The 13380-nt window shown below is 43.6% G+C and overlaps 1 protein-coding gene across 8 annotated transcripts in view; it reads right to left on the bottom strand.

The window, feature by feature from the left end:
- The window catches only part of EHMT1 (euchromatic histone lysine methyltransferase 1), an 87677-nt gene extending 74297 nt beyond the window's left edge, over positions 1–13380 (bottom strand). For 2 of the 8 annotated variants that reach the window (XM_063316404.1, XM_063316405.1), the window contains exon 1: positions 20–164. In XM_063316404.1, coding sequence (XP_063172474.1) covers positions 20–56 — 37 coding nt within the window. In that variant the 5' untranslated portion in view covers positions 57–164. Of the gene's footprint in view, positions 1–19; positions 165–13331 lie in introns of those variants that run through there. The other 6 variants (XM_063316397.1, XM_063316399.1, XR_010068791.1 and 3 more) reach the window with 5 other exon arrangements.

Genomic DNA, 13380 nt, shown 5'->3' with positions numbered 1-13380 from the left:
AACTTGGAAGCGATCATACCTCTGAAGCCTATCTGCGCTGGCCTGGGGATTTTCATGCAAGGCTTCAGAGAGGCCTACTCTCTCCACGAGTTGAAGCCCAGGGTAGGTGATTAAGAGCATGCTCCGTCAGCTTTCTCATTACGCCTCCAGAGGCCCAGCTGTTGCATTACAAGCCAGAGAAAGAAAAGAGGAAGTAAACTGGAAGGAAGGAAGGGAGGAGGAGAAGGGGAGAAGGAGAAGAAGGATGTATCAGGAGGTGTTCCAAAGATAAAACTGCATGCATACCAGAAGGCTGGCTGATCCTGGAGCTCCCCTGTTTTGCAGCACTCTGCCCTGATTTATTTTTAAAGCAGCAGGATGTTTCCAAACAAAATAAAAACTCCACGTTGTTTACCAAAACAAAAGATTGTGCCCTCAAGAGAGGTTGGAAAACAGAAGGTATCCAAGCTCAGAGAGACTTTACGTCCCTCAAAAGCAAAGGGAGGCAGAAATAAGGAAGCCCACCCAAGGTGTTTTCATACCCATTGAGGGCATTTGGGGAAACTTGCCATGTCAATGAAAAGACTCGGCCACAACTCTTAGCATCTGGAGAAAGATTCTCAAGCAAGGGGGTGGGGGGGAAGAATGCAAGCCATTTTTTAAAAAAAAATCTAGACCGTGCATATGCAAGTATGTGCATGTGTGTGTGGAAATTTTAACGCTTCAATTGGTTTTTGCCGTTTCTATGACAACATGGATTTATAGTTCTTTGTGAGCAGAAAGAGTAGGTTTAAGATAAAAACAGGAAACACAACAGATCCAAATGCATGTTCTCCTATCACCTCCAGGCTATTTTTCAATTGTCCCATCCCATAGAAAGAGATGCTCCCACTTATGTTGCAAATACCACCTGCTATGTGAAAGGGACTGACATCCCACAAGGTTTATTTTTGAAAGCACTGTCCTGAAATAGAGGATCCATGCACACCCAACAGAGAAGGAATCATTGCGGGACATTAATTGTTCCTGAAATACAAGGAACTGATAGGACCAATAAGGGATTGCCTTAACACAACCCCCAGAGATACAGGCTCGATTCAGGTTAAAGCCATTTAAAAGAAAAAAGAAACTCTATCATGGATTTAGAGACATAAAACATCTGCCTATTATTAACAACAAAGCTGCCTGCTATTACAGACTAACAGCCAGGTGGAACAGGACAATTTCAAACAGGTTTAACGTGGATTCTCACCCACCCCCCAGCAATGTTAGGCTAAGCGTTGTAACTGCATCTAACCTTTGGAGTTTACAATTAAGGAAGTCTGAGATACTCGCTCACCGCCCATACAGAGGAAGACGGCCAAGTGTTCGTTGTCTGAGACTGAATATTCCAGATGAACCTGGCAATCTGCAAAGATCTGGAGGCTGGAGAAAAAGGTGGGAATGGTGCCAACGGTAACCCCAATACACCTGGAAGGCAACAGTTTGGGAAAGGTGGGTGTGTAGACCATACCCCTTTGGAGGACTCCAGTTCCGTCTTCTCCCTGCCTTTTCATCCAGGGACTCTGCTGCATCCATCAGCAGATTTGTTGCTATGAGGTTTGAGATTCAGGAGGCTGGAAGGAGCTCACAGAAGCTATACAGAAAAGGACTGCCTTGTTGAAGAACGCTCTTCATCTTGTTTTCCAGCCATTACCATTCTGGAAGGGACAACACCCATACAGACAGACCCTGTTATTCTTTTCACTAAACCTGAGTTTCTACCTCTTGAACTCACAGGCTTCCTGGTTACCACATTTCTATTCTCCCTTTCCTCCAAGGATGCATGATTCTCACCTCCTCCCATTCGCCAAATCGCCAAGAGTGTTCATGCAAACTAGGTCAAAATCACACACACTATGGTACAGTGTACCAAAATGGGTCATCTTCTCCACAACAGCAGCTTATTCCTACCTGAGTGCGTATTTTGGCAGGTAACTTTGCTCTGAAAAAGTCTGGGCCACAATCGCCTCATTCATTATAAAGATTTTAAGTGATTTTGCAAGCCACTTTGGATGTTATGCATCACCTCTGAGGCATAAAAGGAACGGCCAACCAGTAAAATGAACATCCCTTGTATTCCCTACAAACATTATTCCTGTCGAAGACAACAACGAGGTGCTTCTTCCTAAAAAGAACCCTGAAACATCTTCCTTCCTCCTTTCCCACTCCCTGTTCTGCTCCTTCTAACACAGAAATCCCAAGCAGCAAGATCAAAAATTCAGCTATCAAAAGCTCAACTCTCCTTACATCTTCGTGGCTGAGTGTTCTGTATTTTGCTGTAAAGTAAAATCTTCAGAGAAGCAAAACAATGGCAAAAACAGAGCTGATTTTAAAAAAAAAGGGGGGGGAGTCATAACCTGTCCCACACAATGTTTTAGCTTCCCCACAAAAAATGTTTGAATGGTGGCACCAGCCACGGTAAGAGGAACAAAACTGTTTCAGGAATGGCTTTGTTGGTACGCTCTGAACTTGGAAAAATGAAGGAAAAATACAGAAAACTCCCACACACCCGCCTGGCAAACAGTGGATTCATCATAGTGCATAATTACAATCCTTAGAGCCATAATGTAGGAATTTAAGGTTATCAGCCACTGGGTAATGAGCAGCTAAAAGAGTTACGGGACTGCAGAAAAGGCCACGGGCTTTTAATGGTCCTTATTAACAAGTAATGACAGCCGACAATGAATCAAGCTGTCTGTTTGCCACTTCTCCTCTTTCTCCATGGATGTTTTAACCAACCCTTTTGCCCTGGATCATCAGGGAATTCGTTCATTTTGGGGTCACTAAAATAAAATCTATTATTTGATATGCACCTTTTATAATACCCAAGGTGAGATCGTAGCCTTAGTGCACAAATCCAGAATTCTGTGAGCCATCTCCTCTCGTAGGGATGCAAGTTACTCTAACTCGGGGTTTTTCAGCCAGGGTTCTGTGGCACCCTAGGGCTCCGCGAGAGGGCACCGGGGGTTCCCTGGGAGATCACTATTTATTTTAAAAATTATTTCAAATTCAGGCAACTTCACATTAAAGAGGTAAGTTTCACTCTTTATTTTCAGTCTGAGAATACTGTGAATGCATACCTACAGGCCTACCCATGAAACGAATAAAATAATTTTGCGACTTCTGGCCTATATTTGAGCCTGAATGTGCAGGAGTCCCCCAGGCCTGGAAAATATTTCAGGGGTTCCTCCAGGGTCAAAAGGTTGAGAAAGGCTGGTCTAACTAGTCCCAGTGATTCACCCATACACAGACAGTTTTATAAGATTACAAAGTGGCTGGTCTAGGAACTGCTTGGCCCAGGAGCTAACCATAATAAGCACCAGCTTTTATATTTTCAGAAAGCAGACATGTTTTTTTCTGCCCGGTCACCCTTGGTGCAAGCTAAGGTCATTTTGTGCTTATTAAGCCACTGCGATAACTTAAAATAGCTCCAAGTCTGCAGATGAGATAGATGCATATAAATCGGTTTCTTTTAGAAAGGAAAAAAGAAACTGCACTGATTTTGCAGGGAGGGGCAGCAAATGAACATTGGTCAAATTCATTAAATAGCTTTACTAACCTAGCATGTTAGCAACTAAACTGCATTAATGTTCTCTACGGTATGCATGAATGTGGTTCCATGATATAGCCAGCCATTGTTCATCTAATCGTGGCTTACTGAACAAACAACAACTGGCTGGGCAAATAACTCATCACTGGATAGGTTATCCCATAAACTAAACGACGATTTAGAAACCACAGTGACTGGATTTACGTAAACAAACCCAAACAAAATGAATCACTGCCTATCACAGTGTACATACACAGCCATTTTACATTAAAGGAAGGTTCCCCTAGCCACTGGTTTAAGATTGGGAAAGGAGTACGGCAGGGCTGTATCCTCTCACCCTACCTATTCAACTTGTATGCAGAACACATCATGCGACAAGCTGGCCTTGAGGAATCCAAGGCTGGAGTTAAAATTGCTGGAAGAAACATTAACGATCTCAGATATGCAGATGATACCACTTTGATGGCTGAAAGCGAAGAGGAACTGAGGAGCCTTATGATGAAGGTGAAAGAAGAAAGTGCAAAAGCTGGTTTGCAGCTAAACCTCAAAAAAACCAAGATTATGGCAACCAGCTTGATTGATAACTGGCAAATAGAGGGAGAAAATGTAGAAGAAGTGAAAGACTTTGCATTTCTAGGTGCGAAGATTACTGCAGATGCTGACTGCAGTCAGGAAATCAGAAGACGCTTAATCCTTGGGAGAAGAGCAATGACAAATCTCGATAAAATAGTGAAGAGCAGAGACATCACACTGACGACAAAGGTCCGCATAGTTAAAGCAATGGTGTTTCCCGTAGTAACATATGGCTGCGAGAGCTGGACCATAAGGAAGGCTGAGAGAAGGAAGATCGATGCTTTGGAACTGTGGTGTTGGAGGAAAATCCTGAGAGTGCCTTGGACTGCAAGAAGATCAAACCAGTCCATCCTCCAGGAAATAAAGCCAGACTGCTCACTTGAGGGAATGATACTAAAGGCAAAACTGAAATACTTTGGCCACATAATGAGAAGACAGGACACCCTGGAGAAGACGCTGATGCTGGGGAGAGTGGAGGGCAAAAGGAAGAGGGGCCGACCAAGGGCAAGGTGGATGGATGATATTCTAGAGGTGACGGACTCGTCCCTGGGGGAGCTGGGGGTGTTGACGACGGACAGGAAGCTCTGGCGTGGGCTGGTCCACGAAGTCACGAAGAGTCGGAAGCGACTGAACGAATAAACAACAAACCCCTAGCCACATTGTAAATTTAGATGTAATTCACAAAAATATTCATGTTTAAGAAACTAAATAGCCAAAGACCAGACTCCTCTTCTGTTCTCATGAGTCTACAATCTAATGTTGCTTCGACTTACTGTCAAAGCACCAAACTGGAAAAACTGGCAGGCATCTTGTCCAACCACTTTCTAAACCTCATTGCTACAGCTGGAATAAGAGCACTGAAGCATTTTCTGTTCTTGACTACTATATCCTCTACACACAGAGTATTTCCCTTTCTTTTCAAGATTTCCTCCCAGTGCAGATCATCTACAGAAGCTTTCAAAAGGGAGCTGAGCTAGGAACAACCCAGTGAACATTTTCTAATGGGCCTCACCAATACAGAACATTATTTATGCACAATCTAATTTAAGCTTTCAAGGGTATTTATTTGTTCAAAGCATCTCACTGATTTTCTGGAGTCTATGTGCTACTTACTGATCAAACCAATCTTTCTTGTATATTAAAACCCCAGGATTTTACTGATTATTTACTCAAAGTTTAATATTGTTTCTCTTCTGCTGCCCTCTTTTATTCATAATAAAATATACGTTTAATTAAGAATTATATACTTTTTCTTCCTTTTTTTTTTTAAGACAAGTTTAAGTTTGCAGATAGGTCTACCTGGGTATTGGGACTTCTACTGTTATATAATCTATAACAGGCCAGAAAAGACAATCTGATCGTTCGACAAACCCGTATAACAAGCAACATTAAAAAAAAAACCACATGCCACTTGAAATTCCATTGATATCATTCACTTTTTGCAAGCTGACAAGCAGAAATGATGAGATGCAACATCTCTCAGGCTGCAATAGACCTATGCTATAAAGCACTGGAAAATCATTAGCATTGTCTGCCATGGTGTCGAAAAAGCACCTTTTTTTAATCAGTCTTAAAGCAAAAATCTGATTTCCAGCAAGTGAAACAGGACCCAACTTATGCCATGGAAGGTCTAACACAAAATAATCAGTGCTATTATTCACCCTGGTAGAGTCCACACCTCGGCAACGAACAAGAAAATTACAATATGGTCCTCCTCCATTTTGCTAGCCGTAAAAGTATGCCGCGATGCTGCTAAGCTAGAAAATCCTAAGATTTGGATTATTTACTGTTCAGCCTCGAACTGCAACCCTCAGCAGATTCTGCTGACATCCCAAGAAGTCGCAAAAAGATTGAAATGATAAAATGGCTTCCAATGGATTGCCCCCTATTTTTTTTTCCCCCCTGCTCCATCAAAACATGGATGGATTTAAAACACGCCACACACCTTCGACCTTGCCCTGCGACTTCTCGGAAGTCCCAGCGGATTTTGCTGGGGAAGAAAGGAGAAAGATCTTTTGTCTTGCCTAGAACTAAATTAGATTCTCCTTTACCTCTCCTCCCACCAAATACAAACCAAATGAAGAATATAATGACACATCTGCCAGCATTTCACATGGATGCCTGTAATATCCTCATGCCAAGGATGACTGCTTGATTTGTCACCCGCATTAGCGTTCCACATACTGTCCTCGCGTGCACTGCAGGCGTTTTGCCCTGAACTATTTTCTAAAACCCAAGCTGTTCTTAACTTTTAAAAAACAAAAACTTTATCTGGACAGAATTGTTCTTCAACAGCTTTCAGGAGCAAGGAGGCTGTAAGGTTCACATGAATAAAATAGGTACGAAATGAACTTATCTGTCATGAGGACTGATGGCAAGCAGGAGGGGGCCCCTATCCAGGGGGGAAAACGCATGCATAGTACTGAGGAATTAAGCAGCCATTCAAAGAGGCACAGATCAGACCCGCCTTAACTTTCGGGGTTTATCTGTCTGGGTTTTTCCCACGCTTATTCAGTTTGTTAGGATTCTGTTTATGTAGCAGTAATAAACACTAGAGACCTGCTCCTCGTCTCAGCATGATTCCTGACTGTTAGGACATTATCCAGCCCACAAAGTTCCATTCTGGGAGACCCCCAAAATGAAAAAAGAAAAGTACAGTTGAGCCATGCTTACATTTTTTAAGCAGGGGTGGATATGGGAACAAAACAGAAACACAGGTAGTCCTCGCTTAACAACCATTTGTTTAGTGATGTTTTGGACTTACGACAGTGCTGGAAGTAACAACCTGCAACTTGTCCTCACACTTATGACTGTTGCGGCGTCCCCACGGTCACATGATCACAATTTCAGCACTTGGCAGCTGGTTTGCATTTATGACCATCGCAGTGTCCCATGGTCACATAATCGCCATTTTCAACCTTCCCAACCGGCTTCTGGCAAGTAAAATCAATGGGGAACCACATGATTCGCTTAACGACCACATGGTCCACTTAACACCTGTGGTGATTCGCTTAACAATCACCGCAAAAAAGGTTGTAAAATTGGGTTGGATTCGCTTAATGATCACTTCACTTAGCAACCAAAATTCCAATTCCAATTGTGGTCATTAAGCGAGGACCACCTGTAGCACAAGAAAGCAGGATTCTTCTAATAAATAAGGAAGCCTCCATGGATTAAAATCTCTACTTTGGTCAAATCTCCTGAAACCTTACCTGACCAGGCACAAAGTACTTCTAGCTATTCCCAGCTCCAAGAATAAGGCTTTAATTCCATTAGAAATAAGCAAAAGTTATAACCTTTTCCTGCTTAGTCAACTTGATCCCTTTTCTTTGTCAGGTGCACTAAGAAATGTATTTATCCCCATGAAATTGGATTGGATTACAGTCCAGAAATTCCAAATTGCCCTCAGCACCCACTAGAATGAAAACCAATGCCTACAGTCATCAACAAGAACAATTCCTAAGAGGGGAATCTATGTGAGTTGACTTCCAAGTCATTCCCACTGGTTTCAAGAGGTCTTCCTCTCAACCCCGTTCGCGAAGACTGCAACTGGGCTTTGCCGTTCCATCACTAGCGAGTCTTCTCCCACATCCAAGAGGTGGGCTTCCTTTAAAATTGGATTAGAAGTCACGCATAAGAAAGCAGTGCAGCTTTTCAGACCCACTCTCCGCCTTATAAAAGAAATCTGATGCTTTAAAATACCATTATGGAACTCATTAATCCTCCCTGTCAAGAATGTTGAGCAGATGTTTATTGCAGAGAAATACAATGGCAGCCTAACTCTCCCTGAAACAGCCTTCCTGTGAGCATGCTCATGTGTCTTCTTTTTAGAAAAAATTAGGGGGAAAAGCCCCATTCCTAGGGTCTCCTCACGAGGAGCAGCTATATACGATTACTGCGGCGAGATCACTAAAGGCACAAAGATGGAAAGCTTCCGCGTTGCCCACCATGGAGGGATGGCTGGTGAAACTGACAGAACTTGCTGAGATGCACCAACTGACCTCCTTGATTAGAGAACAGTCATTACTGACATTCGTGGATGACTAGAAACCCCCTATCGACTTTTTGTGTAAGAAAGAAAACGATTTTGTGACTTATGGCTTTGACAGTTAGAAAGAATTGAGAGGAAGATTGGAAGCCACTACATGAGCAAAAAAACCTTAGCCTCTCCCTCTAGTTCCTTTATTTGCAAAAATTCCCACACTCACATACACTTAAAAAAAATCCTCTGTTGGCATCAGTGAAGCTGCATTTATGACATACATACATACATACATATATCCTGAGAGAAAGGATTACCCCATTTGCAAGTAATTCCCATCCAATTCAGGCCATCAAGTGCTTCCACAAAACTAAAATTTTAAAAAGCTGCTGCACAACAGGCATTTTTCACACCCCGTGAATTGCTCTGCCTGCTTCTTCTCCAGCGCTGCGTTATGTTTTTAAGTTTGAAATTTATTGCAATGAGGGGGAGGGGAATTTGAGCACCAATCCTGCCTCCGAGATTGCTATAAAGGCTATGCGCTAACACCGGTTCAGTTCACGCGTCATCCCAAGCTAAGCTTGTACCTTGTTCCACCAGCTCAGCACTTGCGACGAAACCATCTATGAACACAGAAATTACTGCAAACTCCTGCTAGCTTGAACCCTGATTTATAAACCTGCTTCAGAACACAGTTTGACAAGCTGGCTTGTCAGGTCAAGTTGATTTAGATGCAAAAGCAAGAGCCAGCCATAGCTGGCTTGCTGTGACTTCCCTACGTAGCCTCATTTCATTTTCTTACACAAGCGTGAAATGTACGGGGTTGCCCTTCCGTCACAGAAGACCATTGCTGTTGGCTGAAAAGATCCAATCCTCTGCAGAATTGCAAAGTTAAAAGGGCAACGTCATCACAGGGTGGGCCCTTTACTACTGATGACATCAGGTCAACAACCAGCAAGAAATTGCTACAGAAAACGTTGTCAGGCCATTTTAAGATTCAGTTTTTAATTTATGAAATGTCCACACTGGCTACGTTCTCTGCTTCACACTTTAGACAATTCTGCTCTTTTGTGCAGAAAGAGCAGAATTAAAAGCCAGAAGTCAAAGTTGACCTCCCCCCCCCCAACTATTTGGAGCTGCCCAAAAAGAGTGAAGCCAGCAAACAGGAAATGGACACTTCTTATTGTATGATTTCGTCCTTTATTTCTCTAGGATTAACCTATAAAGTTAGGGCATTAAAGACACAGCAGACGTGATCTATCAACCTGGAAAAAGGCTTCTCTCTTTGACAGCGCATCCTCCAAAGACTGAAAATAAAATCTATAGTGATCAAATTTAATGATCTAAGTGGGGCAATTGGTCAATAATAAGCAATTATCTGTCAACAGGCAAGCCTAAAAACCCTAAAAACTTGCAAACACAATAGTTCCATAATTGTAATCCATGTTAACAAACCAGCATGAACCAATCTCCTTTTTTCCACTTACAATCGGGCTAGAAAGCCAGCCAAACCAAATGGTACATCCAGGAGAATGAGGAACATCAATCCAGTTGACAGCCCAAAATGCAGCAATTGCTGGTATCTTTCCTTCCCCGTGTTTTGGAAGGAAGGAAGAAAAATTTAAGGACTTATTTTGGAAAGGCTTTACCCATGACAGGACATTTGCAACTATTGGTTTCAGTCCTTATTTAATATATAGAGTCACCACCTATCAACCGATGAATTCAGTGCACTTAATGTTACCCAGGGATTTAACCAAGCTGGGCTTTGTATTGTGGCAAGCCACCATTTGTTGAATGAACTGCAACTTGCTGGTATGATATAACACATTAAGGCCTAAACCATGATTTGCAGGAATCAATGGCTGGGCTCACACATTACATTAAGCCAAAGCCCAGCCAATCAAATCCTGGTTTAGTTCAATGTGAGAACCCAGCCAGTACCCAAACACTAAAAGGATCTAATTTAATGTTCAATCCAGCCCTAAAGATGCAAAAACTTTAACTCAACAGGAAAGTGGCTGGACTCAGAGAATATATAGCGTAGTATAGTTCAGATTGATTAGCCATTAGGCCATATCAAAGAACAGAATATAAAACACAGAACATTAATAAGACCGCATATAAAAATAGAAAACAAAATAGATAAGAAAAGGAATAAAAATGCAAATCCTATTTCTGAATCACCCCTACAGTTTACCCCAGTCAGGCTCTCATATGAGAATATACAGCGTGATTGGAGTAAAACCTCCATTTTACAGACTAATTGAGGGGAATCCTCAAGTGTCTCCTGGAGCCAAATGTCCATTAAATGCAATTTCAGGTAATTGACCTAAGTGACATCCTTAGGTAACTGACACCATTTCCATCAGCTGGCAGTGAAATTGACGCAAAAAGGTGACTCAATGAATTGTATGGGCTGCTTCAGAAACAAAGGTCTTTGTCCAACATTTGGGGGTAAAAGCCACACTAAAATTTTGACCATTGCATCCAAAGTCTCACGAAATTGAGATTTAACTGTACAGAATGGCCCCATTTTCTAACTTCACGCAAGGCTCTGGCTAGGCCTGAAGAAAAAAGCTTGCGTTTGTGGCTTTTTTCCCTACCAGGAAGAACTTGAGCCTGACTGGGAATATTCACCATCATCATCATCATCATCACAATCTTTGCTATCGCTCCTCCTGCAATCTGAGTCTGGCCCACTGTTAGAGAATTTCTCCTATGCTGACCCCATAAAAAAATTCTGAGCTATTTCCCTTCTCACATCTACCAGCCCAGAAGGCTGAGATTCTTCATGGTCTATTCTCTTGCATCTACCATCCTCTCTCTTGAAAAACGTCAGAGAAGAACATGGGGCAAGAACACAGCAGGAAATGTCACTCTGAAGTCCCAAAGCCCATTCCAACAGGTCGAAGTCAGGCTAATGACAAGACAGCCCCCCTCTCACAGATGGCAGCCTTCGCATGCTAAAAGTCACAATTTAAATGTGCAGGAATATGTAGCGATAACCATTTTTTCCTTTAACACACAGTATTTTGCACAACCTTTTACGTTCTACCAGCCTTCTCTGAAGTGATCGTTTCCTGCTCACCTTCACCACTGCAGCAAAGTTGCTAAGTCAGGAAATGAACTCCGAGGGAGCTGGAGCTGTTTTTTGAACACAGCAATGTTAGGTCTTCTGTGAGGAGACAGGCAAAAAGGCATCTTTTCATCATGTGAAATTTCCTGTCTCTAGCGGTACGTTAACAGAGCTGTGCATTTTAATCTCTGGAGATGTTTGGAATTATGAACATGACAGCTAATTGCCACTGTGCATTCAAGGAAGTTGGCAAACACCGTTTTCTCGAAACATTTGGCACTTAGAGGAGATCTCTCCTCCAGTATCAGAGTGTTCTATAAATGGGAATGTTTAGAAAGCACACATATACACCCAATAATTCCTCAGAGCTGGAACTTGCAAACTGGGAACAGGATGCAATTCCACAATCAGCCAACTTCCTGTCTTGCTTTGAACAAAACATTAGCCTGTTTCTTCCCTAAGTCAAAATTCACATGGCCTTTGCATAGTATCTTTCTTCAACACAGGAGCCATTAAAATTCCTTCATAGTCCCCATTAAACACATACACACCCATTATTTCTGGGGAAAAAATTACTCTGGTATCTACCATGAATTTGCAATATTTGGGAGATGTCATCCTATTAAGTTATCTGCTTTAGCTCTGTATGTCTTTCCTACTACAGATCAAGAGAAGGCAGGTTAACAACCATTCACCAGAGAATTAAAAATGGGACGCTCTTAGTTTTAAATGCAAACAGTAATTTGAGGGCCTAAATTCCAATTTCATAATGTGTTTTAACACCAGTGTTTTAACTATCCTGCAATCCCATGCACATCATATGAAGAAAGAGTAACAATGCAATCCTAAATATATTTGTTTGAGAGTCCTACTCTTGGTAGCAAGGTCTACTCTCAACTTAAAACACATTTGCCTAGAAGTAAGTGGAGGAGCACACTGAATTTTTCCAATTATTGCCACCCATTATGTTTAATAGCAATAATCCTAAAGGAGGATGGTAACTGGGGATTCGTTTCTACTGTCTGACCAACTCTGACACTTGTTTTTATTTGCAAAAAAAAAAAAAACCATAAAGAAGATGAGATAAAACCTGCTGCAACTACATAACCACCTTTTCTCCCTCGCCTGGAGTTTCAACTGAACTTCCAAAAATTCAGGAGCAAAGAGATAAGTAACTTGTCTCTTAGACAGGAAGAGATGGGAGGAAGCCAAGATTTGCAAGAGCTTTCAAGAGAAGTAGCCCTGCTCTTACACCCCTACATTTTAAGGCAACCCCTGTAATGCAGAATTAAATTCAATTCACCAACTTGAACTGCCATGCCCCGCTGGACTACAAAGCCCTATCATCCCCAGCCAGGGTGGCCAACTCAGAGCAAGCACCGAGCTGGCCAAGCCTGCTTTCAGAATAAACGTACAAATAAAAATCAGCATTTAAAGAAGAGAGAGAGAAGTCCTCAGAGGGAGCTGATGCATTTAACCCCAGCTGCACCCGCCCGCAACCGAGCAGCCGATGAATGAATGAGCCGCTCCAAGCAGGGAGCCCGGGGCCCCGCCGGCTGGACAGCTCATAACAGCCGCCGGGCCCCGAGCTCTGAATGCGGCATCAACAGCCCTGCCTTAACGCGCTCCTGCTCCGCCTCCTGCCGGGCCGGGCCCTGCCCATGTCGCCCGGGCCCCGGACCGAGCATGGCGCAGCGCCAACTGGGCTGGCGAGCGGCCACGCCGAACCCCGGACTCTGCATAGCGGCCGCCGCTTGGCGAACCCGGGAACCTGTATAGCCGGCCCGCTCGGGGAGCCGCTGCGAAGCGCGTTCGATCGCTATACAGGTTTCTGGGCTCGCCTCCCCCCGCCTCCTCTGCGCCACCTTCCCCTCCACCCACCCCTTTCCGAGCACAATGGGAGCGCCCCCGCTCAAGCTTTCTATTGGGAGGGCTGGACTGAACCATGCGGCGGCGGGGGGGAGGGGTTAGGGAAGAAAAGAGGAGGAACGCGAGGGCGAGCGCCCCGCCAGGGATCGGCTCGGCTTCCGAAGGGCCGTGGGAGGCTCCCCCCAAGGCTTGTCTCCTCCTCGTTTCACCCCCCGCGCCTTACAAGGGAGGTGGACGCACCCAGCGCCCGCACTCACCTCGGGATCCACAGTGGCCATGGCCGGAGCAGCCCCGAAGCGTGGCCCC

The sequence above is a fragment of the Candoia aspera genome, chromosome 16, assembly GCF_035149785.1.
Source record: "Candoia aspera isolate rCanAsp1 chromosome 16, rCanAsp1.hap2, whole genome shotgun sequence".
Lineage (NCBI taxonomy): Eukaryota > Metazoa > Chordata > Lepidosauria > Squamata > Boidae > Candoia > Candoia aspera.
Note: the sequence above shows the minus strand (reverse complement) of the source record. Positions and strands in the feature narration are given on the sequence as shown.